General features: G+C 40.0%; 2 protein-coding genes across 3 annotated transcripts; one reads left to right on the top strand and one right to left on the bottom strand.

Moving 5' to 3' along the window:
- Window positions 1–3,305: 3,305 nt before the first annotated feature.
- LOC111667458 (lactase/phlorizin hydrolase-like) lies at window positions 3,306–14,506 on the bottom strand. 2 transcript variants are annotated; one of them, XM_023423171.2, is made up of 17 exons: window positions 13,930–14,506; window positions 13,197–13,261; window positions 12,896–12,979; window positions 12,711–12,807; window positions 12,305–12,383; window positions 10,637–11,321; window positions 9,906–10,554; window positions 8,220–9,773; window positions 7,642–7,910; window positions 7,173–7,463; window positions 6,723–6,921; window positions 5,783–5,973; window positions 5,445–5,551; window positions 5,023–5,154; window positions 4,673–4,896; window positions 4,281–4,517; window positions 3,306–4,071 (listed from the first exon to the last, which is right to left on the bottom strand). In XM_023423171.2, the coding sequence occupies exons 1-17, from the start codon at window positions 14,504–14,506 to the stop codon at window positions 3,824–3,826; spliced, it is 5,688 nt and encodes a 1,895-aa protein (XP_023278939.2). In that variant the 3' UTR covers window positions 3,306–3,823. The 2 variants fall into 2 exon arrangements, with proteins under 2 accessions (XP_023278939.2, XP_023278940.2); XM_023423172.2 differs by having other exon boundaries at window positions 10,637–11,303.
- Window positions 14,507–16,433: 1,927 nt separating this feature from the next.
- LOC111667436 (lactase/phlorizin hydrolase-like) lies at window positions 16,434–27,186 on the top strand. The gene is made up of 17 exons (XM_023423112.2): window positions 16,434–17,049; window positions 17,465–17,535; window positions 18,819–18,896; window positions 18,994–19,087; window positions 19,939–20,023; window positions 20,124–20,796; window positions 20,879–21,527; window positions 21,660–23,213; window positions 23,310–23,578; window positions 23,678–23,968; window positions 24,071–24,269; window positions 24,613–24,815; window positions 24,960–25,066; window positions 25,322–25,453; window positions 25,609–25,832; window positions 25,961–26,197; window positions 26,809–27,186. Exons 1-17 carry the CDS (start codon window positions 16,434–16,436, stop codon window positions 27,018–27,020), a joined length of 5,694 nt encoding a protein of 1,897 aa, XP_023278880.1. The 3' UTR covers window positions 27,021–27,186.
- The last annotated feature ends 120 nt before the right edge of the window (window positions 27,187–27,306 follow it).

The raw sequence follows: 27,306 nt of genomic DNA, 5'->3' as shown, positions 1-27,306 counted from the left end.
ATGGTATATTCGAATATTTTTTTCTGACTTTTTGTAACACCTAGAATTTTCCACTGTAATGCAGTGATTGGAGTCATAGCGACACCTCGGGAACCATGGTGGGCATCTTTAATGCCAAATTCTAACATAAGACATAAATTATTGACAGAGCTTTTTATGTGATGTCTTTCAAAATTGTCCATAATGATGCATATTTGTGATTCGGATCATTTTGTATTCCTGTGTCGTACTAAAATAATACTGTATGTTGCAGAAGGTGCTGGCTTTGGCTCAGCTGGAAACATTCCTACAGTATCACATTGCAATTATTGGAATGAAAATATTCCCTCTCCATTTTGGTAAGCTCCAATTCCAGCGGCCCATCCCACACCATTTTTTAACAATAATGTTTTCCTGATCTAGTATTTCAACAAGGAAGATCTCAGCCTCTTTGCTGGGAAGAATGGAAAACGCTCCCACTTTTCTTCAAAAATACCTTGTCTTTTGTAAAGTGTAATTTAAATGTCAGACAAGATCAGAACATCTGAGCTGTTGCACACAGCCAGAATGTACAGGAATGACAAATCAAAACATGAGAGCAAAGTGTGAACTATTTTCTTTCCGACCTTCCGAAAACTCTTGTGAAGAGTGACTGTTCCATCTTGTGCTCATAAAAGCCGAGGGCCTACCAGGGAGCAAAGATGGCATGCAGCAGTTTGTAATCACCATCACTCTGCCTCCATGACACTATAGGGAGACTTCCACCCAGCAAGCATTTGATTAAAGCAACAGCGTCAAGTCCCATCTTTGTGCCAGTGCCACACATGGGATGGAGAGGTTGTGCAGAGGAGCAGATGTGTAGTACATTTCTTATGTTTGTTTGTTTGTGCAAATGAAGTTGTCAAGGACCCAGATGAGGAACAAGAGTCTCGAGAGAATAATGTGACATCTACTTCTATACATGATGAAGATTAAATATCATGTAAATGAGTTGTTTCCAGTAAGAGCTTATGAGCGTACCATGATTTATATCGACGTATTTGTATAATCCTTATTATATCCACACCCACATAAGTGAAGGTGGTAGAGTAATCTATAACAGTATGTTTTCTCTTGACATGTTATTTCAACATTAAGTGAAGTGTTGTGCTGTGTTACCCTGATATTTTGAAAGATTTATTTGAGCCATTTGCTGTTTTGACTCTGGGAATATTCTTCAACTGTATGGCAGTTCTTTACTGCTTAATATCCAACTGTGAACTTTAACAGTCAAAGTGCTTAACAATAAAGTGCATAAAGAAGGCATATGAGTAGTGTAGTGTTTTGAAAAGGTATGTTGCCATGTCAAGGATTTGTCTCCCTTTTCAGTTGCACAAGTGTTGATACCCATAAAAACTTATACTGTATTTGTGGTTTTAAGAACCGAAAACCATCTCAGTGTAGTTTTACATCTCCTCTCTCAGGCTTCTCTCTGGAGCTCTAGTAACAACAGGTTGCTGAGCCAATCAGAAGAGAGGAGGCTCTGAGCCTTTCTTCTGACTGGCTGACTGTTTTCTGAGTAATTGAATAAATATATAGCAGATTTCAGTTAAACACTCAGAGAAACCAAATCCTGCAAGGTTGGATGGTGGGTCAAGGTGGGCGGGGCTTGGGGCATGGCTGAGAGTGGTGACTGCTTTGTTGTGACATCACAAAGTTACAGAAGTCCTGACAGCTCGTTTTAAGGCTTTCTGAATACAGGCCCTGTGTATTTCTCTGTGGGCTGAGCGCTTTGAAACTTTCACAGTATTAATATAGAACATAGACCTGCTTTATAATCAAAGAAGACATGGAAATCTCACTTTATCTCACTTTATTTTTTAGATGATCATCTGACAATCAGACTATTTCTATCAGTGTGTGTAATAAATGCGCACACACACACACACACACACACACACACATACACACAAACACACACACACACACACACACACACACACACACACACACACAAACATTTATTCAACCTTATTTTCAATGATATCAAGAGTTCACTTAAAATGGTATAAATGCACACAGAAATAATTAACAAGAAAACAAACAAACAACAGAGAACACAGTTTTAAAAAAGCCCATTCTAAGGTAGTAGTAGAGTAGAGTATGTGATCATGGTTACTGATACTGGTACACTTGTGTTTAGTTTTAATAGGAGTTGTAAAATAAAAAAACATGCTAATTATAATGCTTTGGCTTTCTTTTATGACTGAATTGAAGTGGATACTCTGCATGCAGCCTATCATATTTTATTAATGGCACATACTGCATCCAATTATTTCAATTATTATATCAGTTGCAGCTCCTCAGTCTTAACAGTGTTATTTAGGAATGTGTATATCCCACAGATCAGCATGTGCAAGTCATCAAACTTTTATGCAAGTCACTCAACTTGACCTAAAAAAAATTTGTGAAAACTCTGAGCGAATGTGTTTTCCTCCAGTCTGACTCATACCCCATCCAGACGGATTCTGGGGTTTCAGATATTGAACGGACCCCTTGTTGATCAGAGCTGTTGAGGAGCGAGCAGGGGAGAGCATGCACAACAGACACCCACCGTGAGTTAATGCGTACATCCTGTTGAGAAGATGGGTCACCCTGGAGACCAGACGTAGGTATCCTAGCAGGAGTGCGAAGAGGATGTGCAGTTGCCCTGCTAACTCCTTTGCCAAAGAAGAGCTGTTTGTGTGGATCATGGTATTGAGTGGGAAAGACATGCAGGGCCTTGTCTGACTGGCTCCTCCAGGACTCTGACACTCTTTTACCAGTGATTTTGAGCAAGAAATCCTTGGTAAAACAAGTGGCAAACAAAAGCCTGGAGGTGTTAGATTTCGTCCTGAAAGTTGATGGTTCAAAAAGCTCCTGTACACATACGGAAGACTCCACTAATAAAATGCTTTATTAGTCCCAGTGGAATATTGTGTAAGTTTCGCATCAGCATAAAGCAGGTTGTGGTGTGAGAGCTTAGAAAACCCTCCAGTTAAATGTATTCCTAATTGGGATCTTGAATATAGTGAAATCATATTGGTACAAAAAGAGGAAAATGTCTGGCTCATAGTGAGAGTACACCCTATTTCACAACATCTCATACTTTTTTTCTTTTTTGGGTTTACTTATGGCAGTCTTTAACCTTATTTAGCCTTCGTTTTTGTTTCAGTTAAATATTTATGTATATTTAACAAATATGAAACTGCTACAGATGAGAGCAACAGCATCACAGCCAGTGAACAGTAAGAAAATGATTTACTGTCGCCATCCAGAGGTCATTCATTGACACTGACACAAGCATCTGAAAGCAGTGAAGGTATAGTCTTTATTTCACAAAATCAGTATTGTAAACACTGAAGCTGTAATGATCACAACATTACACTGAGAAACTGGATGACAGACCCATGGGTCCAATATTCAGAGACTGTTTTTTTGTACAGCAACAAGTGAAAGCACAGAAACTACTGTAATAAAACAGGGACTGGAGCGACTGAGTGAAGCAAATAACATATAACCATACACATTTTTTTTACATGTATTAAATTAGAAATACACAGTGTTTAGAAATATTATTTTCAATTACCTTAATAAAAAATTGCGTATCTTATTCTGGGCATGCTTGTAATCCGCCACTTTTAACAAAAAGCTGTTTATTAAAAAGTTATATGGTCTTTATGCTGGTATCTAAATGGGAAACCATGAATTTATCAGCAACCCAGGTGTCTATCTAGAACCTGATCTGGATCCATCAAAAGCAGACAAAAACTGACAGATCGCCCTTGACCGTTAATGGAGATTTCACTCCTTTCCAAAACCTTCCTCACATTCTTTCCATCTTTACAGATTCCACAGCTGCTCTCTTTAACTTCCTTTTTGTTTTCATGAGCCCATACAGAACAAAGACGATCCCTATTACACTTACAAGAAGAAACACAAAGGTGATGTAAAGTGCTACTTCAGCATCATGAGATGAAAGTTCCAGACCCAAGAAGTCCACCATGTTCGGAGGCATAACGGGAACAGTTGCAGGAGCAGTGTTCTCTGTGGTCACAGTGGGGGTACTTGTAACTGTTGCAAGACAGGGACAAGAAACAAGAAAAATGTCATCAATACTCCTGTGATTAAGATAATATTTGCATTTAGATCAGCAAAAATGTATATTAGTTTTCGTAGTGTACAATTTGCGTGCTGTTGAAAGAATGTTTCCCAGGATTAACATCAGAGGCAGCACTACTTCATACATTGTTTTTGTGTCTATGGACTTGGCATTACATTACCTTCAGTTTCAGGGTTCAAACACTCATGGGGCCCAATGGCTGGATCTGGGAAGCCATTGCAGTTGATGATGGAGGCGTAGCGAGAGGCTGAGTTTTTAGGGATGCGAGGAAGCATGGGGTCGGAGCGGTTCACATAGAAAAGTCCAAATCGCTCAGAGTAGCCTGCAGCCCACTCAAAGTTGTCCATTAATGACCAGGCTGTGTAGCCTCTCAGGTCGACTCCATCCAGAACATAGGCTGAAAGTCAACAATAATGACTATATTAAATGCACATACATAACTTAAAACCATTAGGATAATGCTCATAATGCAAAATGATATATTTATCATACTGATATTTTATCCATAGTGTTTTTCAAATAAATCTGTCAAATATTTACTGGCTATGGTACCTTTCAGTGCCTGGTTAATGTAGTTCTCATAATAGTGCGTTCTGTGGATGTCGTTCAAGTCCACTGCTCCTCTCTCTGAGATCCCATTCTCTGTGACATAGACGGGCGGGTTTCCATACTCATGCTTGATGAACTTGAGGATTTTCCTGAATCCAAATGGAGTGATCTTCAGCCAGAAGGAGCCAGATTCAATCCAGGTGCGGTCATGTGTGGTTTTAGTACCCCTGGATATTGGATTGGATGTTCTCTGGCCATTGCTCAAATATGTCATATATATTTTTGGTATCTGCCATTAAACAGGCAACTGAGAAAACATTATCAAGGTGTCTTTTTTTTTCATTCAAGCTTACCTGTCACCTTCATAATCCTGCTGATTTCCCAAATCAACAGGGGATGAAAGAACTGTGGTGTAATGGTTAAAGCCAAAGTAATCATGAGTCCCTTTGATCCTCTTGATTTCCTCAGGAGTGAATTCCGGAAGCCTATGTTAGAAAGAGGTAATTTTTAAAACACAATCTTTGATTAAAGATGTTCTCTCAGTCTTCAGACCAAAAAAAATAATGTTCATTTGTCACTTACAGTGCATAATTCCAGGTAATTACATTTAGTTTACTGAACCAAATCATAAACAATACTTGTGGTGGAAGTGTAAGTAGAGCATGACAGAATGCATTTATTGATTGAGGGTTCAACACCAAGTGTATAGCAAATATCATTGTATGCATCAATAATATTTCTGTGCTTGTGATGGAATAAACTATCATTCATTTACCGTGACTCAGGGAGACCTGCAGCAAGGCTTCTTTTGTGAATGACTGTTTTCATTAAGTCAGGATAATCACCATTAAAGATGGGATGGGCAAACCAGCCAATGAAGAACTGCAGAATAAATCATATGTTGTATTGTTACTATAAGTTTATCTGCTATGGCTAACAAATTTGTGGGAAAACATAATGCATTCCAGAAGTTTTCACTAAAAAGCATTCTCCACTAGATGTGCTTTTCTTAGCTTTAATTTACCTGACACAATCTTATCTTTCTTGTGAAGGTTAAAAAAAAAAGGTACAAAGTGGCAGACTCAATTCTGGTGTTTACATGTATTTGTTTACCTGCAAGTATCGCTTGGCTGCGTCCACATCCTCCTGCTTGTGTGGGTTCTGTGGCTCCACCCAATCAGAATTAATGGTAATGGAGATGAGGCCACCCTGTGTTGCACGGTACTTGTCATTGTAGAGGTGCCAAGCCGCAGCATGGGCCTTGATCAAGTTGTGAGCTGCAATATACTGCTTACCCACAATGCCTGAAACATTCAAGGTGTTATTAACAGTGCTATAAGATTTTCAAAAACAGGACAATTACAACCAATAGACCACATACAGGATATGTTTATGTGGTTTAGAATTGTTATAGGGATCTTAAAGTTAAGCAAAATCGACAACAAAGACAATTTCCAAAACCGATTTCCAGCTATGACTAACTTCTTTGAGAGTTTCTAACATAAACTGATCAGTTTACATTAGGCAATTTGTTATCTCTCTGAAACTACTTTTGTATGTACATAATATTTTTTTTTTTAAGGACACTCCACTGGTTTTGTCCCAGCCAGCATGTCCATGTGGGTCCAATCTGGCTTTTACAGTAGACATTAGACCCATATGTGTTCACCCATATCCTTGGGTGCATGACTTCATATGGCTTAGAACAGATACATATATGCCCAGGTATCACCCACCTTGACTGGAAAAGGTGGGGCCTATATGGGTCTCCTATAAATAACCCAACTGGGTCCTACTTGCAGCCTGGTGAAATTCCACAGGGGCCACTGTGGAACCCCGAGACAAATCATATTGCAATGCCATATTTCAGACCATTTTTAACCTTTATGGGGCCAACATACAAATGCTGGCTGGGGTGCACCAAAGATAGTGAGAGTGGGTAATTTCTACAACTTTTAAACTTATAGTAGATAGTGCTGGTCCATACAAAAAAAAAAATCATATAATAAATCAATAAAAATCAGTTAATAAAGGGAATATCTCAAAAGAATACCTGGAGCAAAGGTTCCATATCCGTAACCAAGGTTGGCTACGATGTAGGGTTCATTTAAAGTGATCCAGAACTTCACTCTGCTTCCAAGTCGGCTGAATAAAACATCAGCATAATCTCTGAATCTGTGTACAATGGTTTCATTCTCCCAGCCTCCAACTTTCTGTAGAGCCAGGGGAAGGTCCCAGTGGTATAGCGTGACCTGACAAATAGAGGAAAGAAAAGTTTACTTTATTATGGTACACTTTTCACACAGGTGAAATGTTTCCCTTTGAGACCAAATTGTATTTTGTTAAGGAAACATTCATTTTAACCCGCATGCACTGCTGACATTTTTAATACAACCATTAAGTGCCATCGAAGTCAGAAATGTTCAAATCCTACACATGGGAACCATTATATAATTAATTGAATGTCTGGTACCTTAATATGAACAACAACACTAGCGCCTACCTGTGGCTGAATATTAGCAGCTTCCAAGGCATCCAGTAATCTGTGGTAGTAGTTCAACCCAGCTTCATTAACGTGGTTGTTGGTGCCATCAGGAAGCACCCTGGGCCAGGATACAGAAAAGCGATAGTGGGATACCTTCAACTTCTTCAGCACCTCAACATCCTTGTCAATCTTATTGTAACTATCACAAGCAATATCACCATTGTCACTGTTGTCCACTCTCAAAGGAGTATGGGCAAACTTGTCCCAGATACTCAGTCCCTTTCCAAGGGCTCTCCAGCTCCCTTCAATCTGAAATGCAAGAAAGGTAGTCATATAGTACCATCCATGGGAAAGACCCTGTGCATCCTACAGGAGCTCTGAAAGACACCTCAAAGTTGCCCCAAATTTAACACAATATAAAAACCTATCCTGACACTCCACCATTCCTGTGTGAAGTGATCTCCACCAATGTGCTGGCATTGCCTACCTGGTAAGAAGCACTGGCAGTACTCCATTTAAAGGTTTTGGGAAACTGTCCATAAAGCATCTTCTCATCATCTGGTAATGGGAAGCCATTGTCCCTCATGACCTGGTAATAATAGTGAGCTGAGCGTTTGGGTGTCCTTGGCCGGTTTGAATTGGTGAAGTCCACATGGTGCAGGCCAAATCCAATTTTGTACCCATTAAGCCACTCAAAAGAATCCATGAGAGATGTTGCTATGTATCCTTTCACCTTCACATCATCAAGATTATGAGCTGCATATATTTGGAAAAAAATAACATAATTAGCAGAAAAAGGTGACATTTGTGGATAGATGGCCTTGATTTAGTACAGTATAATTATATACATATAGTATAATTCCACAGAATATGATGCATTTGAGTCAGAATATGATTGTTTGTCCACAGACAAACTGTCCACAGACAAACAATCATATGACATATTATGTGTGTCACCTAATTTCAGAGGACCAAGTGACAGGGACATATCAGCCAGATTTTTTTTTCTATTTATTCTTAAAAATTATTTTTTCTAAAAATGTAATAACTGATGTGTGCACTCACCTTTTAAAGCCTCATCAACATAGGTCTTGTGGTAAAATACTCTGTCCGTGTCATCAACTGTGGTCTTAATATCTGTAGCTACTCCATTCTCAGTAATGAAAATCTCTGGATCTCCATACTCCTCTTTGATCCAGTTGAGGAGTCTTCTCAAGCCCCATGCTACAGCTCTCTGCTTACTGATGACAGTAGTTGGTGAATCACCTTCCTCTGCTTCTGACAAATCCCGGTCATATTCATAAGATTGTGGGGTAAGTCTCAAGGTAGCATGACGTGCAATTTTTGTAGTATAGTGATTTACACAGAACATGTCAGCAGTTCCCCTGATGAAGCTCTTTTCTTCCTCAGTGAAGGAAGGTAGTCTTGACTCTGAAAGACCTTGGAGTTCACTTTTGTTTCCAACTTGCCACTTCATTGCGTCAGGATAGTCACCATTCTTGAAAATAGGGTGTGCAAACCAGCCCAGTTGGAACTGAAGAGCGCGGTCAGCAGCTGCCACTTCTCTGGGAACGTTAACATCTTTAGGTTCAATCCAATCAGCATTTAGGGCAATGGATACTAGACCACCTTGGGATTTGCGATACTTATTGTCATATGTGTGATAGGCCTTGGCGTGAGCCTTTATCAGGTTGTGTGCAACTCTATATGGAGCAAGTCCTGGCTTTTTAACATTTGGTGGAATCTGTCCAAGTCCATATCCTGACCATGCAATTGTGTGAGGCTGGTTGAAGGTGATCCAAAATTTCACTCTGTCTCCAAAAGTAGCAAAGCAGAAGTCACAAAAGTCATTAAAAATGTTAATCATATCCACATTGTCCCATCCACCGAGGGTCTGCAAAGCTTGAGGGAGGTCCCAGTGATAGAGTGTCACCGTGGGTGTAATATTATATGCTACAAGGCCATCAATGAGTCTATTGTAGTAGTCAACACCTCTCTGGTTCAGTGAGGTACGCTGACCATCAGGAAAGATCCTGGACCAGGACAGAGAGAATCTGTAGGACTTCACCCTCAGAGCTCGTAGCATGTAGAGGTCTTCATCAAGTCTGTGGTAGCTGTCACAGGCCACATCTCCACTGGGATTACCAGGAATACTGCCAGGTTTATGGGTGAATGTATCCCAGATGCTGGTCCCCTTCCCATCTGCATTCCAGCCACCTTCAATCTGGTAAGCTGATGACGATACTCCCCAACTGAAGCCTTTTGGGAAGGTACCATAGTGGTAGAGTTTTCTCTGAAATTTGCTTTGTTTTGAGAATTTCCTCCAGACATCCATGGCTTGTGATGGGACGGTGGAGGGTGGCATTGAGGAAACTTTATTTGACCTCATGTTTTTCAGTTCTGGTGCATGTACCATCAGGCTTTTGGAAGCAAAACCATTTTTCTCAATGACTTGGGAGTAAAAGTAGGCAGATTGCTTTGGAGTCCTGGGTCTGTCAGGCAAGTCAAAGTTGACATGGTGGAGTCCAAAGCGTTTACTGTATCCTTGTGGACCCTCAAAGCCATCCATGAGTGACTGGACAGTAAACTGCTGCACATTTACTCCATCCAAATGTATAGCTGTTGAGAGAACAAAGACATTGAGCCACTAAAACTCATTTAACATGACCTTGTATAACAAGTCTTCAAAAGCTTAAAGTAGAAAACACATATGTAATCAGGTATTTAAAGGGTCCAAGACACAAAGCATACCTTTCAAGGCCTCATTGATGTAACTCCTCATGTACTCTATTCTGCTGGTGTCATTGAAAGTGTCCCCACTGTGCTCAGTAGGCATCCCATTCCCAGTTATGTGGATCGGCACTTTGGTAACGTTCAAGTATTCTGTGGAAATGTAGTTTAGAAGCCTTCTGAGACCCCATGGTGCTGAATAAATCCAGTCAGAAGCTGTAGAGGACCATGATGGGTCCACATGTGCCTGGAGGTCACCAACCCCCTGAATACCAGGGGTGCAGCCTCCATCACTCTTGTTGACCAAACGGGAGGTATAGTGGTTTAACCCTAAAAAGTCAGCTGTTCCATGTATCCTCTTTCTCTCTTCAGAAGTGAAAACTGGAAGTCTTGCAGGCTCAGAGTGGGGACACTCTCTTCTTTTCTCTTCAACCTGAGTCTTGAGTGTTGCAGGATAATCTCCATCTACAAATATGGGATGTGCAAACCAGCCCAGCATGAACTGCAGGTAGCGATCTGCAGCTGCTATGTCTTCAGGTCTGGACGGGTCCATGGGCTCAGCCCAGTCAGAGTTCAATGCAATGCCCACTTTCCCTCCTTGTTTCATCCGGTACTTGTCATTGTAGACATGCCAGGCCTCAGCATGGGCCTTGAGCAGATTGTGAGTGACCTGAAAAGGCAAAACTACTGAGTGCACCAGAATAACAATGAAACAGTCTATATTTACATTAGAGTAATGATATTACTCTCACCTGATAGGACGCGACCACATAGTCCTTTACTCCAGGGGGGTGTTCGCCAGTGCCATAGCCAGCATGGCTCACCACCCAGGGGCTACTGAATGTGTTCCAGGTCTTGACCCTGTCTCCAAACCTGACGAAGCAAAAGTCTGCATAGTCCTTGAAGGCTTCAACAATGGAAGTGTTGGTCCATCCACCATTGTCCTGAAGTGTCTGAGGCAGATCCCAGTGGTAGAGAGTGACCACAGGTTGTATGCCAGATTCAATGAGTGCATTGATGAGCTTGTCATAGTAGAGAGCCCCTTTTTCTGATTGGCTGCCTCTGTGGCCTGAGGGGAAAATACGAGCCCAGGAGATGGAAAACTGGTAGTTGTTGACATGAAGACCTCTCAGGAGGTAGACATCGTAATCCACCTTGTGGAAACTGTCACAAGCTAGATCAGCTGTCTGATTCGCAAAGGCCAGGCCTTCGTGACCAAAGTGGTCCCAAATGGTCTCTCCCTTTCCACCTTCTGACCAGCCACCTTCAACCTTGAAGGACTCACTGGAGGTGGCCCATTGGAAGTCAGAAGGGAAGGATTCCATGAGGAAAGCATCTCGCTCAGATGAGGTCATGGTGGCAAAATTGCTCCATGTTTTGCAGTAGGTCATGGAACATGACGATGTTAGAAGATTGTTTCTGTTGTAGGTGACATAACTTTGATGTGATTACATTAAGAGAAAGAGAACAAGATGTTGAAAATGAGATGAAGTGGGAATATTTCAGGAGAAATTCAACAAATATTCTGTGGCATAAACTGGCGTAGGACTGGTGAAAACAGTTTATAGACGGAACCACATAGCCAAAACATACAAGTACAGCGTAACAAGTACAGTGGTTCCCAAACATTTTCAGTCGAACCCCCTTTAATAGAAATAAAACAATTTAAGTCCCCTCCCCTTTCAATATACACATACATAAACAGACAAAGCTACCTATTGTGAGATAAGGTAATGTAATAAGAATAACAGGTGCAGTAAAACCGTGTTGTACCAGTTGAGCAAAACTACTGTCATTATACTCTCTTCTTACTGTGGGCCCTAATCAAAGCACACTCCTATAGTTATGCACTCTTGGCCTCACCATTACACCAAGACACCATTGTTTTCACATTTTGGGTACTTTCAAAAATCAGTGGTATTTATCACTCCTCATCTAAGGTTAGAAAAAATAAGCCGTAACTTCTGACTGCAAACCAATTATATTTAAGTTCTAATATCATGAAAATAAATGATCATACCTTTAATCATAATGACAAAAAAAGATTAAACATGATCATTTGTATATTTGACAAAATAAGTGACTGTATTAGAACCAAACATCATCTCCATTTTCAGTCTTCATCATACTCCCTCTGTTATAACCCGACACCTCATCCCCCACTTCAGGAGTCATTTTCAGTATGCTCATGTGCCACCTGTTTGTGAAACGGATTGTGAAAATGTGACACTGTGTACTACAAATTTGTGGGGAAAAAACTGAATAACCCTTTTTTCAGCTGAACTGCCCCAACAACATGTTGTGTATTTTGTGCTTCACAAATTTAATTATCACACATGTACACATACAAAAGTTTAAGAGAGGTGGGTCAAGATATAAGATTAAATTCATCATTTTCTATATGAATTATATTATAATACCTTCTTGAGATAGAGTCAGCTGGACGTAACATATCCCCAATGTCAAACCCAAGAACATTTTGGTCTGCATTGCTCAGCGCTGTAAAAGTATAATAACAATGTATTATATATATAAACTATGCATGGATCCGTCTATATTACAATTCTTGAATCATTTAACCATTTTTCATGACATGACATAATTGCAAAAGTGCAAACTGCTCTATTTATAAAATAAATAAATGTCTGAACTAGTACAAAACATTACTTACATAATCACATTATTTCAGATATAGTTGTATTTTTGACAGGAAGGAAAATAAAAGTATTGATCTGTTATACAATTTGGTGTTCAACTTTGCAATTTAATTCACAGTAAGCAAACAATATTATTCACTGAGATTTTGACTCTTAATGAAAACATTACCTTTTAATATTTTGGTATCAGACAGGAAGTGTTGAGGAGAACAGTGAACACTGATGTTCACCTCATAAATGAGAATTGGTTTCTTTCCACACTTTTCCTACAAGAAAACAGAAACATTCAGCACAAGTTCATGTAACACTGTAAGACAGCAAGATCTTACCATTTATTACGTATGAGCTATATACCATGACAGTTTGCAGCTCCTCAGCCAGGATTTGTCCAGTGGTGCAGTCATACTGAACTTTAATTGACAGGAAATCTAAATAATTCTGAGAGAGAGATGCATGTGTTAGTGTAGTGGGGTGTGGAATCCATATTACTTTTCTCTCATCTCACACAGATGAAATTAACCATGTTTATCAAATAGCTTTTTCTATTAAAAGAAGTTTTGACATAATGACATAACTATGTTAGTATGAGTGACGAACACAAGTTTTACTTTTATTCTTTTAATAGCTTATATTTGATGTGACTGTGTGATCCTACCAGTTGTCGGGAGTCACAGATGATTGGGATTTTACTGCCCTTTACCCCAACTGATACTTGCCCATCTGCAACATATCATATTTAAATTCTGTTATTAATTTACCCTCTCCATTGAGTACACATTCTCCTCCCCGTGCATCACCTCATCCTCCTTATCATTACCTTTGGCACATAAGGTAAATAGATATGAAAAGCTTTATCTCATCAAGCACTGTCATAATCACTCTGCATCTAATAAAGCTGGACAACTACAATACAGCAGAAGATGAAAAATAAAAAATATGATTATGTGTCAAAACAACTCTACTTTTGTCCTTTTATAGGAGTTTAGTTAATGGTGGTGGTAATTAACCTCTAAGCTAAGATAAATCGGGTAAACATAAACATAAAGTAAGTAAAATTGGAGGGAAATGTGCATAAATTGCTGTGCAAGACTCTTCATTTCTCCAGCCATGCATGGTTGCTTGTGTTTGAATGTTTGTTAAGCTTCAGTAATGTATTGGCACAAGCAGAAGATTAGAGGGAAAACAGTGGCACAAAGGTTCAAGAAATATTAGCACATTCGCATGTTTCAGTTTTTAAATAACAACTGAACAGATATTTCCCTTTTTAGTGAATATGTAACCACAAATTAATATTTTCCCATTCCAAACAGAAGAAAACTTTAATGTTCGGCTTCCTCATTCTGTTATCCAAACTCAGCACATAACGCAATAAAATACTGGTCTCCTACCTCTCCCAGGAAATAGCTGGTGGTAACGTTGATAGATCCTGGTGTGCGCGTCGAGAGCGTGGTGCAGCTCAGCACCCTTCAGCTCATCCAAACTGCTCAGTGTCAGCCAGGAGTCTCCCAGCTCTCCAAACTCCCCAAACACAAACTCTGCATACTGCTGAAAAATGTCCACCAACTCCTTGCTGTCCCAGCCTCCATACTTTGATCTCAGAGCGACTGGCACTGTGGAGTCATGAAGAACAACCAGAGGCTGAAGGCCCACCTCCAGCAGCTGTCTCAGCAGGGTCTGGTAACAAGTAACCACAGCCTGTTGGGGCTGGCTGGGGAGGCCTGTAGGTAGAAGTTCAGCCCATGACAGCGGCACTTTGAAGTGAGTCACTCCTCTGCTCTGGAGATTCTCAAAATACTGTCTAGAGCCAGGAGGTATGGGATGACTGCAGTCAAAGGTGTCCAGCACATGCTCATTGGTCATAGGACCCGCAAGAAACATGGCCTGATGTTGACCATCATGTTTCTGGCACATGCACCCATACAGAGTTATCAAACACAGAGGGAGAAGTTTCCCCAGCAGCGACATATTGTCAGAGCGAGGGGAAGTGATCGAGCCCTTGGGTAGCTAAGCTTTTATAGAAGCCCTGTTTCAGTTAATATTCACCACTGTATGCTGGGGTCACCACAGCCGTGAGGCTTTATGGTGTGTTTGTTAAGAGTGGTCACAGCCTTGAAAACTTCTGATAAAATACAAAGGGTCAAACAGGAGGCAGAACAGATTTATGGTAACTAACATCTGAGGTCAAGGAGAAAATAGTAGAAAAAAATAAAGGACACAATTTGGTTTACTAGGTGTCACATTAAATGTCCATAGAGAGGCTGGTTATAGTTTTGTTTGTCAAACAGTGTGGCAAAACCATAATATCTCAGTATAATATTTTATAGTATAGTATATCCAATAATTTATTTTTATTCATTAGAAACCACAAAATTTCAACCATTATATATATATTTATATATAATATTATAAATATTGATTCCTTTTTTTATAGTTACTACTAAAATGAAAACAAAAACCCAGATTTTTGTGCCACATGGATGCAATATGAAAGTCAATATTACAGTGGTAAAGACTTCAGGGAAAACATGTATTTAAAATGACAAAATTACGGCAGAATAGAACAAAAAAACAAACTCTCTATCTATTTATATGGGCCAAAGTAAAAAGTAATTTTGTCCATCAGTCTTGTGTGAATTTTATTGACAGGTAAGGTAATCAACTGTTTGGGCTCCTAGGAAAAGAGTTCATCCTGAGGTCTGATAGAAAAAGATAATACAAATTCCCAAGGGTTTGTGAAGTCGCTGCAGATAAAGGCTGTAATCATGACGGCTACACAGACATGTATGCAAAACTGCAGCTTGATAGATTGGTGGTAATTCTAGTTATATTATCTTCAGGCACAATGACTTTCCTGTAAATCAGTTTCTTACAACAGAAATTCCAGTGAACTGAGGTGATTTTTTTAATTGCACAAGAAAAAGGAATCTTCAGAATATGAATAAATAAAAAATAAAAAGTTCCTTTTGGCAGCTGAAATGCAAGTTGTTTTTATGTTTTTTTATCCACATCCGTGCCAGCATATCATGGAGTAATGAAATTTATTATACTGGCTATCAAACTCTTACTCAACATTGTACCTTGAAAAGTCTAAAGAGGCAGAGGTGGTTATTGTAGAGGTGTTACTTTGTGTCATCTATTTTAACACAGAGGGATTTTTTTTTGTGTTGAGGCGGAAGTGTTGTCAGCGCCGTCTGTACAGCACATTTGCAAATGTACAAAGTCGCCTTTAAAAATACATAAACAATGTTTATGACTGCTGACTTTATTCAGAATTACTTTCATCAAGTACACATGCAAATCAAGATACTAATTTAAAGGTGATTGGCACAGTGTTTGTAGCAAGATGAATCAATCATGTCTTCCAGCTGCTTGCAGGATGTGCAGGTCTTCCCCTTTCAGCAGCGTGTGCATCAAAATACACTGTATAATGTAGCTGAATTAAATCCATTAAATATGAATAACGAAAAACCCACAGGTAACATGCAAATATATACAAACATAAATATATTATGTCTATATTTAGTCTACCAGTTTAGTATTCTCGTCCTTTGTGACACAAATACCAACCATCTAAATCTCAGAAGTCAGCTGCTGCTTTACCTGCATGCAACTAAAAAAAAAAACGGCGCAACGTTTTATTAAAAAAGCAGTTTGCAACTGCATATTACATGAGCCCGAAACACAAGCAGAAGACAGGGATGCAGTAATAACCTGACATGTGAGTCCAGAGTCTGCCTGATTATCACATAGCTGTAATAAAAACACTATAAATTGCACCACCTGGATGTGATATTGATCTTAATTGTGTAACAATGCAATAACAAGAAAACACTACTGATTTAAAGAGTGTTGCTATCAGCGGATAATATCACTCAATCCTTTTCGAGCCACAATGAAGAACCTGTGGTGGGTTGTGTGTCTGTACGGCTTGTGTGTGTGTGAGTGCTGGAGCAGTGGGGTGAATGGGCAGGAGGACTTCATGCTTCTTGCTGGCCCTCTGACAAAACAGCTAAGTTCAGATAGTGGGGTGAATGAAGCCTTTGACTGCAGTCATCCCATACCTCCTGGCTCTAGACAGTACTTTCAGTACCTCCAGAGCAGAGGAGTGACTCACTTCAAAGTGCCGCTGTCGTGGGCTCAGCTTCTACCTGCAGGCCTCCCCAGCCAGCCCCAACAGGCTGTGGTTACTTGTTACCAGACCCTGCTGAGACAGCTGCTGAAGGTGGGCCTTCAACCTCTGGTTGTTCTTCATGACTCCACAGTGCCAGTTGCTCTGAGATCAAAGTATGGAGGCTGGGAGAGCCAGGGGCTGGTGGATATGTTTCAGCAGTATGCAGAGTTTGCCTTTCAGGAGTTCGGAGCACTGGCACACTCATGGGTGACACTGAGTGATTTGGATAATGTTTGGCATGACTTGGACTCTGCAGATGTTTCCAAACCTTTGCAAAATGTCCTCCAGCTCAACAGGAACATTTACCAGCTCTACCATCAATGGTCTCCTGACACAGGTGGGTAAAACCAACAGCTGAAGAGGAGACGATTAAAGATATGATTAACTGACTTAGTTGATGTTTTCAGGGTTGGTCAGTTCTCACTATTTTTTATAGTTAAATAGAAAAAGAATTAACTTAATGATTAAGAATATTATGTAATCATTAATATGTTAAAATATAAATTGCCTTTTCAATGTGTCTTGAGAATTATGATTACTTTATGACCAGCTGGACCCTTCACCCCATTAGACTAACCTGTGTGCTCAGATTGCATGTGTAGATTATCATGCCTATGTCAGTAATCAGTCCAGGTGAGATCAATAAAAGAAAAAGGTGTTTTTCTGCTCAGCTGATAGGAAACTGAAGTCTGCCATATATGGCCCTGATATTACATTGTGTTAAGAATGTCTTCATGCTTGTATGTTCACAGGGAGGCATCTGTCAATTGGGTTGAGAGCTAGAGATGTGGCCATTATTTCTCAGATCAAAGCTTCAACAACAGTAAGATCTGTCCTCCTGTATATGTGCCTTTTGAACTTTCAGTAGTAACTTTCAGAAGTAAATTAACATTAGATATGGTTTTAACAATATTATTAAGAGAAATTTTCCAGATTTTTTGCGGATATTATGTCAATCTTGAATTCCACCTGTATAAATGGAAGCAAAATTTGTTACTAACCAATAAACTTTATTATTGGCAGGAAAAACAACCTCTTTTCAGCTTATATTTTTGGCCCTACTTTTTACGGGAGCGTGACTATGTTCCCACAGCCCTATATTCCCACAGCCCTAACCCTAATTTTCAAAAATTTCTGTGAAAAAAAAGTTCTAAGAAATGTGGGAACATAGGGCTGACCCCCTTTTTACTATCTCCTTTTGTTCTTTCAGAAGAGAAAGACTATATATATCTACCAAATTTCTTTAAGAACGGACCAAAATTCTACTTTTTTTCTCATTAGATTTAACATACAGTATTTCAACTGATATAATACAATGTTTTCCGTCATGTAAAGCTTCCATCTTTCCATCTCTAATGCAGAGCTTCCCACAGTTGTTTGTATGGTCAGACTGCAGCACATGATCCGTTTTACTGATGTGGCCTCCCTGTCAGCCTTCCCCTCTGTACAGGAAATAATGGTTGAATCTAGACAAGATCCTAGTAGTAAATCTATGCTGGAAAGAATGTTGAAAACCTTTAAAAACATGTTATGCCTCTCCTTATTTTAACTCTTGAACAATACACGCTTAAAGATCATGTGTCAGCAATATCTTACCTGTGCCTGTCTCTGCCCTCCTGTGGACACTCATCGTAACAACAAAACCCTCAGTTTTACCTACCTATTTTACATGAACACAAATTAGGTCTGTGTGCATTTTGTATCTGTCTGTGTCTGTGTGCATCTTTTCTGTGTGAAAAATCTAGGCTCTTTCTGTGGACATTTATTTCTATTTTATTTCTGTGGACACTCTAATGGCCAGGTGTTTGCATGTATTTGTTTTATGGCAGACTGTCAACCTGTCCGAGGTGTTTATCTGCTCTGTCTCTAATGCCTGCTGTTACCCGGTGCAACATCCTACTGGGATATTCTTCAGAAAAACTATTTAAAATAATAATAGATTTGAAAATAAAAGTTGTACATTTTGGGAATTTTCATAGACGTATTTACCAATCAGAAACCATGCGTTAAAACAGTTAGTCTCAAATGGATTTAACTGCACAAGCAACTTGTTTTTCATGAATGGACAGGAGTTTGATATCAAACTATTTTGTATCTTTGGACCAGATGGATTTCCTGTCAGTGCAAGTTGAATATAACTGTGCCTCCACATCAAGCTTTACAAAGGAACTGAGGAGCTTACAGGTACAGTGAACATGACAAGGTGTTACTTTTCACTTTGAATTTCATAGCTTTCATTGCTACGACACTGCAACCCCATGCATGTTTTGTTATGTTGTAGATGTCCAGTGGGAACTTGCCTATCCTGATATACAAGATGACTGTTCATGATTGTTCCTACAGTCAGTTCCAGCTCCTTGGGGATTTCCTGCAAGGTACAGTAATGTCATTACAACTCACTTAATATTACTCTGTTATCCATATATATATATATATATACACACACATAGTAATATACATATATGTATATATGTATATTACTACTTGGAAGTATCTTACTTATCTAATTAGTATAAAATGTATTTGTATTTGTATATGTAAAAATTGCCACTACCTCTCTATGTTACAATACTGCTTCTCCAACAAAGTCTGTACTGTTATAGTGACAATTTTTTTAAAATTAAAGATTATTCCGATATCACTGAATAATGTGTGCAGCTGATGCATGCTATCAAAATAATCTCTAGAGTAAGTGCATTGTGCTTAAGGTGGAAAATCTGTTGTGAACTTTCACCACAACACAATTTGCAGTAAATGCAACTATTAACAGATTGTAAGTAACATCATAACAACAACAACCCTATTTGAATCAATGTGTTTTTAATGATCAAAGAAGATAATGATTGAGGCTAGCCAAGGCAGGCCTGTTGTAAACTGCAATATCATAAACATTTACAGTACAATAATCATAAAGGTTATCATATGGCAGTGATTTGTGTAAATTGTTCTTGCTATGGGCCAATAAAGTTTTACAAGAGAGATCATCTGCTAGGTGGCACAGAGCCTTACGAATTGGTTTTGTATTTCATGCATCAAACAGCAGAATTACAGTTAATTACACAATAGGTTCAGCAGTCTGTTTAATGTCTCAGCATATTGTTTAATGTAAAAAAAAAAAAAAAGGTCATTACAATTTGACTGTGGTAAAGAAATTTCAAAAAGCTGAGTAGTTAGATGAGACCATCAACTTAAATGACTAATGTCTGTAACTCTGTTGTTAACACAGTACTGAACAACAAAGACCTGAATATTGTGGGATGTGACATGAAGGACATGTTGGGTAAGCTGGACATGGAGGATGCTCAGGCCAGGTAAGAGTTTATCTTGATAAAAATGCACTTCTTCCTAAGTATGTCAAAGGATTCCTCGTTTATTTTAGTTTCATGACCTTAATTTCTCCAAAACTGACAGCATTGAAGGCGACACAGGGATGACAGGGTTCAGAAACAATTATCAGAGTGTGTGGGAGAAGTTTGAGGCCCAAACTACAACAGAGCGAGATGCTTTCCTCATAGAATCCTTCCCTGCTGACTTCCAATGGGCCACCTCCAGTGAGTCCTTCAAGGTTGAAGGTGGCTTGTCAGAAGGTGGAAAGGGAGAGACCATTTGGGACCACTTTGGTCACGAAGGCCTGGCCTTTGCGAATCAGACAGCTGATCTAGCTTGTGACAGTTTCCACAAGGTGGATTACGATGTCTACCTCCTGAGAGGTCTTCATGTCAACAACTACCAGTTTTCCATCTCCTGGGCTCGTATTTTCCCCTCAGGCCACAGAGGCAGCCAATCAGAAAAAGGGGCTCTCTACTATGACAAGCTCATCAATGCACTCATTGAATCTGGCATACAACCTGTGGTCACTCTCTACCACTGGGATCTGCCTCAGGCACTTCAGGACAATGGTGGATGGACCAACACTTCCATTGTTGAAGCCTTCAAGGACTATGCAGACTTTTGCTTCGTCAGGTTTGGAGACAGGGTCAAGACCTGGAACACATTCAGTAGCCCCTGGGTGGTGAGCCATGCTGGCTATGGCACTGGCGAACACCCCCCTGGAGTAAAGGACTATGTGGTCGCGTCCTATCAGGTGAGAGTAATATCATTACTCTAATGTAAATATAGACTGTTTCATTGTTATTCTGGTGCACTCAGTAGTTTTGCCTTTTCAGGTCACTCACAATCTGCTCAAGGCCCATGCTGAGGCCTGGCATGTCTACAATGACAAGTACCGGATGAAACAAGGAGGGAAAGTGGGCATTGCATTGAACTCTGACTGGGCTGAGCCCATGGACCCGTCCAGACCTGAAGACATAGCAGCTGCAGATCGCTACCTGCAGTTCATGCTGGGCTGGTTTGCACATCCCATATTTGTAGATGGAGATTATCCTGCAACACTCAAGACTCAGGTTGAAGAGAAAAGAAGAGAGTGTCCCCACTCTGAGCCTGCAAGACTTCCAGTTCTCACTTCTGAAGAGAGAAAGAGGATACATGGAACAGCTGACTTTTTAGGGTTAAACCACTATACCTCCCGTTTGGTCAACAAGAGTGATGGAGGCTGCACCCCTGGTATTCAGGGGGTTGGTGACCTCCAGGCACATGTGGACCCATCATGGTCCTCTACAGCTTCTGACTGGATTTATTCAGCACCATGGGGTCTCAGAAGGCTTCTAAACTACATTTCCACAGAATACTTGAACGTTACCAAAGTGCCGATCCACATAACTGGGAATGGGATGCCTACTGAGCACAGTGGGGACACTTTCAATGACACCAGCAGAATAGAGTACATGAGGAGTTACATCAATGAGGCCTTGAAATGTATGCTTTGTGTCTTGGACCCTTTAAATACCTGATTACATATGTGTTTTCTACTTTAAGCTTTTGAAGACTTGTCATACAAGGTCATGTTAAATGAATTTTAGTGGCTCAATGTCTTTGTTCTCTCAACAGCTATACATTTGGATGGAGTAAATGTGCAGCAGTTTACTGTCCAGTCACTCATGGATGGCTTTGAGGGTCCACAAGGATACAGTAAACACTTTGGACTCCACCATGTCAACTTTGACCTACCTGACAGACCCAGGACTCCAAAGCAATCTGCCTACTTTTACTCCCAAGTCATTGAGAAAAATGGTTTTGCTTCCAAAAGCCTGATGGTACATGCACCAGAACTGAAAAACATGAGGTCAAATAAAGTTTCCTCAATGCCACCCTCCACTGTCCCATCACAAGCCATGGATGTCTGGAGGAAATTCTCAAAACAAAGCAAATTTCAGAGAAAACTCTACCACTATGGTACCTTCCCAAAAGGCTTCAGTTGGGGAGTATCATCATCAGCTTACCAGATTGAAGGTGGCTGGAATGCAGATGGGAAGGGGACCAGCATATGGGATACATTCACCCATAAACCTGGCAGTATTCCTGGCAATCCCAGTGGAGATGTGGCCTGTGACAGCTACCACAGACTTGATGAAGACCTCTACATGCTACGAGCTCTGAGGGTGAAGTCCTACAGATTCTCTCTGTCCTGGTCCAGGATCTTTCCTGATGGTCAGCGTACCTCACTGAACCAGAGAGGTGTTGACTATTACAATAGACTCATTGATGGCCTCGTAGCATATAATATTACACCCATGGTGACACTCTATCATTGGGACCTCCCTCAAGCTTTGCAGACCCTCGGTGGATGGGACAATGTGGATATGATTAACATTTTTAATGACTTTTGTGACTTCTCCTTTGCCACTTTTGGAGACAGAGTGAAATTTTGGATCACCTTCAACCAGCCTCATACAATTGCATGGTCAGGATATGGACTTGGACAGATTCCACCAAATGTTAAAAAGCCAGGACTTGCTCCATATAGAGTTGCACACAACCTGATAAAAGCTCACGCCAAGGCCTACCACACATATGACAATAAGTATCGCAAATCCCAAGGTGGTTTAGTATCCATTGCCCTAAATGCTGTTTGGATTGAACCTAAAGATGTTAACGTTCCCAGAGAAGTGGCAGCTGCTGACCGCGCTCTTCAGTTCCAACTGGGCTGGTTTGCACACCCTATTTTCAAGAATGGTGACTATCCTGACGCAATGAAGTGGCAAGTTGGAAACAAAAGTGAACTCCAAGGTCTTTCAGAGTCAAGACTACCTTTCTTCACTGAGGAAGAAAAGAGCTTCATCAGGGGAACTGCTGACATGTTCTGTATAAATCACTATACTACAAAGATTGCACGTCATGCTACCTTGAGACTTACCCCACAATCTTATGAATATGACCGGGATTTGTCAGAAGAAGAGGAAGGTGATTCACCAACTACTGCAATCAGTAAGCAGAGAGCTGTAGCATGGGGCTTGAGAAGACTCCTCAACTGGATCAAAGAGGAGTATGGAGATCCAGAGATTTACATTACTGAGAATGGTGTAGCTACAGAATCCAAGACAACTTGGGATGACTCTGCTAGAGTATTTTATTACAAGACCTATGTTGATGAGGCTCTCAAAGGTACATTAACTAGATTTCTTAAGCTAAATATTAATGAATGTCATAACTGTTTAGAATTTTAGATCATTTATTTCCTTGTGTGTGTTTTGATAACAGCCTATGACCTTGATGGTGTGAAGGTGAAAGGATACATAGCAACATCCCTCATGGATTCCTTTGAGTGGCTTAATGGGTACAAAGTTGGATTTGGGTTACACCATGTGGATTTCACCAACCCACATCGGCCAAGGACACCCAAGTACTCAGCTCATTTCTACTACCAGGTCGTAAAGGACAATGGTTTCCCTTCACCAGATGATGAGAAGATGCTCTATGGACATTTCCGCAAAGATTTCATTTGGAGTACTGCAACAGCATCGTACCAGGTGAACTGTTTAGATCAATGCCTGATCAGGGAATTGCATGTATACTCCTGACTCTGATTTTGCCTACTTCAATGTCTATCTTACTTTTACTGTTTTCAGATTGAAGGTGGATGGAGAGCAGATGGAAAAGGTCTAAGCATCTGGGATAAGTTTTCTCACACTCCTCTCCGAGTGTTCAATGATGACAGTGGGGACATAGCCTGTGACAGTTACAATAAAGTAGAGGAGGATGTTGCTATATTGAGGCAACTTAAGGTGACCCATTATCGTTTCTCCATATCTTGGCCGAGGGTGCTTCCTGATGGCACTACCAAGCACATCAATGAGGCTGGACTCAACTACTACCACAGACTGGTGGATGCACTGCTTGCTGCAAACATCAAGCCTCATGTATAACTCCATAATTCTTGTAGTCTTTGCCAGCATCTCAAGAAATGCTTACAATAGAAAAGTTAATTAAATTTGGTAAATCTTGATTATGTTTGCTGTCAGATCACACTCTACCACTGGGATCTTCCGCAAGCTCTGCAGGATATTGGGGGCTGGGAGAATGAGACGATTATTGCCAAATTTAAGGATTTTGCTGACCTCATCTTTAGCCGCCTTGGCCACAAAGTCAAATTTTGGATCACCATTAATGAGCCATACAATATAGCCAACGTAGGCCATGGCTATGGCGCAGCTGCCCCAGGTATGTCTTTATGCAATGCTTTCCATTTTATACTATATCTCACACCAATGCATGTCTGTTTGTTTGGTGAGAAAAATAGGTTAAAAATGGAATTTGATCAAAACAGTATTGCTAACTAGCACTGCTGTTTATCATTTTCTTCTACTGCAAGTGGCACGAGAAATAAGATCATTAAGGAAACTAAAACTGTGGCCAAGTTCAAGATTATAATCTGTATATTTTGAAACTGAATCTGTTTTTGTAAACCAATCTTTAATCTTTCTAGATCTTTCTAAACCACAGTGACAAAAAGCACATAGCTAAACAAATCTGCAAATGTGGCTATTACTCTGTGTGTGTTCAGGGATCAGTTTCCGACCAGGCACTCTGCCCTACATTGTGGGTCACAACCTGCTTAAAGCTCATGCTGAGGCCTGGCACCTCTATAATGACAAATACCGGGCCAAACAGAAAGGAATTATCTCAATCACCATCAACTCTGACTGGTCAGAACCCAGAAATCCCTACAAGCAGGAGGACATTGATGCTGCGAGACGTGTGGTGCAGGTATAATCTAAAAAGAAAAAAAGGGATTTTTACAGTTTATAGTTTGCAGGCTCTTCTTCTGTATGCACATTCTTTTCATATTTTACTACAGACATATATGGCAATAGTTGGAGTCTCTAATAGCTGTTGTGTGTCTCTGTACAGTTCTATATTGGCTGGTTTGCCCATCCCATATTTAATGGAGACTACAGTGACATGATGAAGACAATCATTCGAGAGCGAAGCTTAGCTGCTGGTCTGCCAAAATCTCGGTATTATAAAAACTAATGATTAATTCTGAAAGAGAAATAATGGAAATCGTCATGTGTAACATAAGATAAAATAACTTTCTTGTTTTATTTTTATGAAGTCTTTACTATGTAGTTACCTTTAAAACCAATTAAGAAGTACCTATAATTGGCAACATGAATTTTTTTTTTACTATAATGGCATATGGTTATAACCAGTGGTGCTTTGCATATTACAATTATCAGGTAAATTCACCTATTTCACTTCATTTTCTCTAGGCTGCCTGAGTTTACTCCTGAGGAGATAAAGAGAATTAAGGGTACCTATGATTATTTTGGCTTCAACCATTACACCACTGTCCTGGCATTCCCTGTGGACTATGGAAACCTTCAGCACTATGATGCTGACAGGTAAGCAAGAACTACATTCCCACAGTACAGTAACCTCATGAGCTATACACTGGTTATTTATTTAGCTAATAAGTAATATTTACATATATTTAACTTCAAATGTACAACTTCAATATATTGGAAATAACATAATTTAACTGATTTGATGCTCACAGGGGTGCAGGGACAATAGCTGATCGTATCTGGCTGGATTCAGGCTCATCCTGGCTGAAGGTCTCACCATTTGGATTCCGGAGGATTTTAAACTTTATTAAGGAGGAATATGGAAATCCACCTATTATCATCACTGAGAATGGCATGTCAGAGCGTGGGCCTATTGACCTAAATGATATTCACAGGAGCTACTACTATGAAAAATACATCAACCAGGTGCTGAAAGGTATGAAACTACAACTTTCATTGAATATAATTAGGATTAGGTCAGGCTGAGAGAGACAATTACCAACAATTTGACAGTAAAGATAGTGTGCATTTGCATTCCCAAAGCTGTTTGTTTTCTCCTTCCAGCTTACTTGCTAGACGATGTCGATATCCGTGGTTACACAGCTTGGTCTCTGATGGACAACCTAGAATGGGCCACTGGCTTTTCAGAGAGATTTGGCCTTTTCTACGTCAATCGATCAGACCCTAAACTTCCTCGCGTGGCCAAGACCTCTGTTGCCGTCTACTCTACCATCATCAATTGCAACGGATTCCCTGACCCCACCTCAGGGCCCCATGAGTGTCTAAACCCTGTGCCTGAAGGTAAATTGAAGCAGAGTTGCTCAGATACCTGTTTTAATTGATCAGTGTGAGAAACTGAAGCTCTAAAAGCATTACTTAAATTAATTATGTAACAGTATATACAGTATCTACTGCAAGAGCCAGTAGACTGTTAACTTAGCATGACATCAGCCAGCACCTTTAAAGCTCAATAATTAAAGCACTAATTAAATTTATTATATCTCTTTAATCTGGGGGGGGAAAAAAAAGAAAACCAAAAAGTAGCAGTTGTGTGCCAGATTTCTTAATCACGAGCACAGACTTCCTGGAGTCTTGTCAGTGTATTAAACAAGAGATATAACATGTTAATGGGGAAGCTTTAGAGGTGCTGGTAGGTGGGTTTTGTTACCTTTGGATTGAGCGAGTCTAGAGGTTTATTCATGATTTCAGTCTTTATGCTAAGCTAAGGCTAACAGCTGCGGCTTCACATTTAATGTAGTGACTTAAGAGTGGTATGGATCTTCTCAGCTAACTCTCAACAAAAAAGAAAATAAGCATTGCTTTAATAGAACACAAGATTCAGTGATGGTAGAAGTACAGTTACTGTTAGCAATCTGTTCAAAATGAATATGACCTCAGTGTCTTTTCTGCAGGAACAAGTGCGCCGATGACTGATGACACTGTGAGATTCCTGGGTATGGAGCTGTCCACCAGTGATGCTGAGGTCGGACTTAACACCACTTTTGCTCTGCTGATTGTTGCAATGCTCGGAGCGGTTTGTTCATCCTTTTGCTTCTTTATGGCAAGAAAACAATCCAAGAGAAAACATTATTTAAAAACTTTCGACATGAAGATGAAATTTTGATAGCAGTCACGCTGAATTGTATGGAAGTCCAACATACAGCAAAATGTATCAGTAAATGTCTGTACTGCATCTTAATATAAACACCATTTTATAAAATTCCCTGCATGTTAAAAAAGTTGAAAATAACATGTTTTGAAGTAAAAAAAACAAAAAAAACACCAAAGACTTTTTGATTCCAACCGCAGTCTCACACTCACACCTTTTAACTTTATTCTACCAGTGGCTGGTGGATAACAAATTTGCCACCTAAGTATTTTTAATAGATATGCTGTGGTTTCTTTATAGC

The sequence above is a fragment of the Seriola lalandi genome, unplaced genomic scaffold (genome assembly GCF_002814215.2).
Source record: "Seriola lalandi dorsalis isolate HSWRI2012SDOR001 ecotype SW California unplaced genomic scaffold, Sedor1 jcf7180002054689, whole genome shotgun sequence".
In the NCBI taxonomy this organism is placed as follows: domain Eukaryota; kingdom Metazoa; phylum Chordata; class Actinopteri; order Carangiformes; family Carangidae; genus Seriola; species Seriola lalandi.
Note: the sequence above shows the minus strand (reverse complement) of the source record. Positions and strands in the feature narration are given on the sequence as shown.